The 7,500-nt window shown below is 43.8% G+C and overlaps 1 protein-coding gene across 1 annotated transcript in view; it reads left to right on the top strand.

Annotated features, from left to right (window-relative positions):
* LOC145400940 (serine/threonine-protein kinase PLK1-like) overlaps positions 1-7,500 on the top strand; it is a 212,920-nt gene that overhangs the window by 198,084 nt on the left and 7,336 nt on the right. Inside the window, exons 4-5 of the mRNA XM_080273305.1 lie at positions 5,652-5,863; positions 7,366-7,461. Of these exons, the coding sequence (XP_080129431.1) occupies positions 5,652-5,863; positions 7,366-7,461 (308 nt within the window). The remainder of the gene's footprint in view (positions 1-5,651; positions 5,864-7,365; positions 7,462-7,500) is intronic.

The following is a 7,500-nucleotide window of genomic DNA, read 5'->3' as shown; positions in this document are numbered from 1 at the left end:
AAACGAGATGATGCCGGGAAGACACTGATGGCGTTTACTGAGCCGTCCCTTCAGCACACGAGAGACCCGCAATGGAGAAGAAGAGGATTAGTATATATGGAAGCTCCCTAACACCTTTTCCTTAACGATTTATTTTTGGATATGGCTGGCAAATATCTTTCTTGTTGGTTATTTATGCATGGTATGGCGATATTAGAAGGATGTATGTAACACAGAAGGGGACAGTTAAGTGTAATGAGCAAAATAAATCGCTAAGGAAGAGGTGCTAGGGAGTTTCTGAAGAGGCGAGAATACGGGCCATAGTCATTATTTAACCCCTTAGTTTGTACGTGTCTGTCTTAAGATGAAGATTTTAGTGGACGATGCTGCCACTATTTCAAGACGCCTTTGGTTTCCTTTATTTTTCTCTCTTCAAATATCATCCTTACAAGACGCCTTTGGTTTTAATATTTTCCCTTCATAATATTCCTGCCACTCCTAGGAAGTTAGTTTGGGAGGGACATTGAGCAACCTTCTACCACAATTACTACACGGCCACGACGACTATCATCATTGCCACAACTACCACGACGACCACCATCACTGCCACAACTACCACAACGACCACCATCACTACCACAACTACCACAGATCTCTATGACAGCTATAATATTTTCTTCCACAGCTAGAACAGCCACGAGTACCACTACCACAACTACCACCCTCCCTACCACAACTACCACCACCCCTACCCCAGAGAAATGAGTTATCTTTACCCCAGATATACATTTTCCCCTCCAGCCTTCTCTAAATCTCCCTCCCTCAGATCTCTCTCCTCCCCAGCCAATGTCTCCGACCCAGACAGTGATTCTCTCCTCCTCTGACAAATCTCCTCCCCGTACTATTTTCCAGGACACATTCGTAATCTCCACTCGCTTTTTCTCTCACCAGCTCACTCTGTCTCTTGCTCTCTCTGTCTCTTGCTCTCTTTGTCTCTCATTTCTCCACTCTTGCTCTCACTCTGTGTTTCTCACTCTCTGTCTTGTTCTCTTTGTCTCATTTTCTTCACTCGTACTCTCAATTACTCTCTGCCTTTCTCCTTGTGTGTTCCACTCTTGCTTTCACTCGCTGGTTTTCTCTGTCTTTGTCTTCTTTCCGCATCTCATTTTCACTCGCTCTTATTCTCACTAGTTCATTCGCCCTTTCCTTTTCCCTCGGGTTTCGATGTGAGTAGATGGGATTGTCTCACGTTTCGCGTAATTACTGGTCTATTACATATATATATATATATATATATATATATATATATATATATATATATATATATATATATATATATATATATATTACTGCTAAATGCTTCCCTCAGCTGATTACAACCATCTGGCATGAGCGAAAATAATAAATGAAAAGAGCCTTAAATGCGTCAGTGGCAACGGAAGGGTTTTATAAAATTTTGGTTCTTTAATTTTTTTTAACTACTGTAATAAATCTATCTTGCTACTGAAAATATAATACCAACTGTACTGTATATGCATCTGTAGCAGTGAAGGCATTAATGTATTTATATTCCCACATGAAATCCTGAATACCTGTCATAGTCGCTGCAAAAATGCGGCATAAAAATACAAAAGCAAAATTCAAAACTCTTTCATGAGCTCCGGAATTATAATGGCTTTTATGATATTAAGCTGGCGCTTCCGTGTTGCAAGAATGCCGTCCCGTTATTAGTCATGGCTGCGTGTGTGTATGTCTGCAGGTGGAGTTATTATCGTGTGTGTGTGTGTGTGTGTGTGTGTGTGTTCTCATGAGGCGTAATTGGAATATTAGCGTAATAACTGAGGCTTTTAGCTAATTGAGTGTGCGTGAGGGCGGGCGGCCGAACCGAATGTGGTTACTTCCCGCCACTGGATTTGGTTGTTTCGGCTGTCACTGGGCTCGCCACTCTCCTTGTGTTTCCAGTTTCACGCTTCATTTGTTGTGGCTTAAAAGGAAGTTTTGATAGGGATAAACAGAAATTATGTATATGCAAGCACCATCAGAGACGTTGTAGAGTCAGCCGATTCAGTTGAAGATACAGATAGTTTATGTTTTGAGGGAAGAGTGTTTTTTTTTTTTTTTTTTTTATCACTTCATAACAGATTTTCAGAAACACTATTTATGGCATACGTATTGCGCCTCCTAAGAATTACTGCAGCGGTACTAGCCAGCAGTTCGCCACAGAGGGATGTATTGGCACCGTGCTAGGCTGTCGAGCTGCGTGTACCCCTGGCGTAAGGTTCGGGGGGGAAAAAAGTCGTGATGGACATATTAAGGTGACTGTTGGTAGTGTGCCCTTTTATATACTTGTATTTCTCTTCACCCAGGCGGTCCTAGCGTTCGTATATACAGACTCTTGACACACACACACACACACACACACACACACACACACACACACACACACACACACACACACACACACACACACACACACACACACACACACACACACACACACACACACACACACACACACACACACACACACACACACACACACACACACACACACACACACACACACACACACACACACACACACACACACACACACACACACACACACACACACACACACACACACACACACACACACACACACACACACACACACACACACACACACACACACACACACACACACACACACACACACACACACACACACACACACACACACACACACACACACACACACACACACACACACACACACACACACACACACACACACACACACACACACACACACACACACACACACACACACACACACACACACACACACACACACACACACACACACACACACACACACACACACACACACACACACACACACACACACACACACACACACACACACACACACACACACACACACACACACACACACACACACACACACACACACACACACACACACACACACACACACACACACACACACACACACACACACACACACACACACACACACACACACACACACACACACACACACACACACACACACACACACACACACACACACACACACACACCTTTCACATGTATCACTCTCCCTATAAACACCCCTTTCCCATTGATACCTAGTATGGAGAAGGGTTAATACAAGCCATCACTCTCCCACCGAAGAGAAGGTCAGATCATGCAGTGGACATTAGAGTCTGTTACAATTACAGTTACATCTACACAACAAAAGCACGCAGACCGATTATCCCCGCCACAAAACCCAGCTGAAAACCTTGCATGTTGTTGTGGTGGCCATGTTGACTGGGAGGTCTTTGTAACGTCAAGGGCTAGCTGGTCTGTCCTTGGCGGTTGTTATGGTTTGTTAGTGTGCTGATAAGAGGGGTGGTCGTCAGGATTAAGTTGATTAGGAAGGCAGGAATTAGGGTAGTTCACGGGAGATTAGGGTTTCAGGGTTTGAGGAAGTTTAAGACTGTTAGTGTAGGTTAGGGTGATTATTACTCTACGTGTCTGGTACAAAGGGGTCTTCTCTATATTATTCTTAGTTCTGCTACATGATTATTCTTCAGCGTGTGAGAGATTTCGAATTGTGAGAGTTATATAAGGCTTCTGAGGACTTCCCTAACCCCATTGGCGTTGATTTATTCTGATTCCCGAGGGGGGGGGGGTCACTTGAGAGTCTAAGTGCGCGTCCACACGTACTCTCGAACATATGTTGGCGACACGGCAGGCAACATGTTCGGAGACATGTTTGCAGGAGTATTTGGATAGATGTATGCAAACATGTTTCAGTGCGGCTTGGAACACTGGCGGCAGGGGCGATGGGATAAGTATGTCCATATCAGGCAGCTGAGACTTCATCATGATGTTGCCAACATGATCTGGACGCTGCTGTTCCCAGCATGTTTGCATCGTGTTCATTATTGTGTTGCTTACATGTTGCCAGCACATGTTCGAGCACACGTGTGGACGCGCACTAATGAGTACTTAGATGTGGGGAGAAGAGAGGGCCACTGCCGAGGGAAGCGAACCGATACAGGTGCATTTATAAAACGTTAAGGTAGGCGAAAAGTCCAATTTGGTAGCACAAGGACATGAATAGTAGTACCACAGTTCATCGCTTGTATCCAAATATGGCACCACTGCATCGTCACACGCGCACGTTTTATAAGATGAACATGTTACGCTAGGTCAACATATATTTTCTGATATTTTCTACAGTTACACTATTTCTGTTTTTAAATAAGTGCTTCGCTATCGTAAGGAGTGTATATTGCTGGTAACAGTAGATTTAACTGTGCAAATCGTCTGGAGTTCCTGAATGTTGTTGGGGGGGAGGGGGTGATTACATAAGACATCCCCCCCAGACCCAGTTGCAGGAAGGAGTATGATTATACCCCCATCCTCCCCCTCTTCCCAGAATCTACGCCCATGTTTAACGCCTTCATCGTTAGACGTCTTCCATTACCCCTTCAATCGAGTGACACTTTTTCACTTTATTCTTGCTGCTTAGGGACGATTCTTTCAAGCTTAGGGACAGACTCACAGGAAAAAGGGTGTTTACGGCCATATCAGACCCCTCAAATTTAAAATCTTAATTTATATAAAACAGTCTGCCCATAGCAAGACCCCCCCAAATCGTCGTAGGGCTAAAGGGATTATCCTGGAAATCGTGTGGAGCAGAAAGCAAGTCCTCGGTTAGAAGGTGTTGATGAGGCTGGGTTTCTAAGGCAAGGCTGGGTTTCTAAGATGAGGCTAGGTTTCTAAGATGAGGCTAGGTTTTGTAAAGATGATGCTAGGTTTCGTAAAGATGATGCTTGTTTTTAAAGATGACGCTAGGTTTTTAAAGATGACGCTAGGTTTTTAAAGATGACGCTAGGTTTTTAAAGATGACGCTAGGTTTTTAAAGTTGAGGTTAGGTTTTTAAAGATGAGGCAAGGTTTCTAAGATGAGGTTAGGTTTTTAAAGATGAGGCTAGGTTTTTAAAGATAAGGCTAGGTTATAAAGACGAGGACATGGGGTTGGGTCAGAGGAGCAAGGTTATACTAAAGAGAGTTCTGCTTTAGTTTATATAAAGAGAAGAGGCGGAACAGCATCATTTTATATACTGTACCATACTGTACAGCATCATCTCTTATACTGTACCATACTCTGCATCATCTTATATATTGTTCCATCCTCTAAAACATCGTCTTATATTGTGTTCCATACTCAAAAGCATCATCTTATATACTGTACCATACCCTCCACAAGACTGTGATTGTTATACAGAACGGTATATTAGTTATCCATATACTGTATTTATAACGAGTTTATTTTCATATGACAAAGATCCGTAACCCCTTTTAAGCTCAATTGATGGCCAAGAGTAGTCAGACAGGAGAGTGAATATGACTTGTGACCAAGGAGACTCATTCCTCTCCTACAAGTAAGGTTCATATAATTCCATGCAACCACGATTTTTTTTTTTTTTTTTGAGTGGCCCAGTTCCGTCAGATAAAAAAAAAACGAGTATAATGGAGCACAGCTAATTGAGAGCCGAGTGGAAGAGTACGTTTGGTTGCTGGGTGGAGGATGGGAGACAGACTGATGGCTGAGTGGGGTAGGTTGTTTGGTTTCTCGAGCACCAATATTAAGGTTTATTTTCTTCCACACAGAGCCTGGTGCACGTGTTGAAGCACCGGCGTACCCTGACGGAGGCCGAGGTGCGGTACTACATGCGGCAGCTGGCGGAGGGCGTGGCGTACGTGCACCAACAGCAGGTTATACACAGAGACCTCAAGCTGGGCAATATGTTCCTTACTGAAGACATGCAAATGAAGATTGGAGACTTCGGCCTGGCTACCCGCGTGGATGATAATAGGAATGTGTGAGTATCCGGTCTACATAAGGAATATAAGGGTCTCTCGGAAATCTGGGGGCGGTTTCTGAGTGGCTTTGGATATTTTGTAACCTCTCTTTCTTGGCGATTTCTTCCGCACAGTACACGTCAATATCCTCGTGTATGTTACTGATGCAAATTATGTTGATGTTAAAGTGGTTTAGACAGCGTGCGAGAGAATGTTAAAGTGTAATATGTAAAATAAACCGTGTGTAAGATGTGCTGCGCAGCCCTTATTCCACCCAGATTATTGGCCTCAGTCTGATGACTTACGAATTATATAGCACTTGGAGCAGTTCAGATATAAGTGAAATTTATATATCCATGCAGTTAAAAGCAAAATTTGAGAGAGCGCTCTTGAACTGTGGGACCATAGCCATTATCCCCCCCGTAAAGCCATCATCACACAGCTATCAGGTCTGTCAGGGTTCATCCATCAGCATCATATCAGCAGCGTAGCGTATGTACGGGTGTTAGTCTTCTATATCACACGGATAGAGTTACTTTCTTTGTATACATTTGATAGGAGATGATCCACTGTATAAAACTGCATGTCTCTGGGACTATTTTTGTTTTCCTGCACGTGTCCTGAAAGAAACAGATGGATAGATGTGCAGGTAGACTGACACACAGATAGACAGATAGGTAGATAGGTAAGTAGATGGATGGATAGATACATAGATAGATGAACAGATGGTGTACGTTTACTTATTTGTTTCAATGTCATCCATCTCCTGTGGACTTTCTGATCTGGGAATATTTACAGAGCGGAAACGACCCCTCTTACAATCCTTAACTCACCCTTGGCACAAAGGTGGGTGGGTGGGTGGGTAGATAGGCAGGTGAGTGGATGGGTAGATAGGAAGGTGGGTGGATGGGTAGATAGGCAGGTGAGTGGATGGGTAGATGGGTGGTTAGGTGGGTGGGTAGATGGGAAGGTAGGTGGTTGGGTAAATGAGTAGATGGGTGGATAGATGGGTGGGTGAGGGGTAGGTGGGTAGATGGGTAAGTTGGTTGGTAGATAGATAGCTGAGTGAGTAGGTGGGTACATTGGCGGTAGATCAGTAGGTGAATAGATGGATAGGGTAGGTAAGTTAGATGGAAAGATGGGTATGTGGATGGATAGGTAGGTTGGTACGAAGGCAAATACCTAGGCAGGTAGGTAGCTGGATAAGTAAATGGGCAGATAGGAAGGTGGGTAGGTAACTTAGGTAGGTGGGAAGGTGGCGATGTAGGTAGGTGGGTAGTTAGATATCTTAGGTGGGTGGGCAGGTAGTAAAATAGGTTGATAGGTGGGTAGGTAGGTATATAGACAGGTAACCAGGTAAGTGGGTGGGTAGGTAGTAAGACAGATTGGTAGGCGAGCAGGATAAGATGATAGGAAGATAGGTATGTGTACAGGTAAATAAAAAAATGTGATAATGCTGCTGCTGCTAATAATAATAATAATAATAATAATAATAATGATGTTAATTTTCCACTCCTTTCAGCACCATCTGTGGGACGCCCAACTACATCGCCCCAGAAGTGCTAAACAAACTGGGCCACTCTTACCACGCTGACATCTGGGCCATGGGATGCATCATGTACGTTAATCTCTTCATACACACCCGCAGGATTTATTT

The sequence above is a fragment of the Coenobita brevimanus genome, chromosome 54, assembly GCF_032717465.1.
Source record: "Coenobita brevimanus isolate Jiangsu-jjx chromosome 54, ASM3271746v2, whole genome shotgun sequence".
NCBI classification, from domain to species: domain Eukaryota; kingdom Metazoa; phylum Arthropoda; class Malacostraca; order Decapoda; family Coenobitidae; genus Coenobita; species Coenobita brevimanus.
Note: the sequence above shows the minus strand (reverse complement) of the source record. Positions and strands in the feature narration are given on the sequence as shown.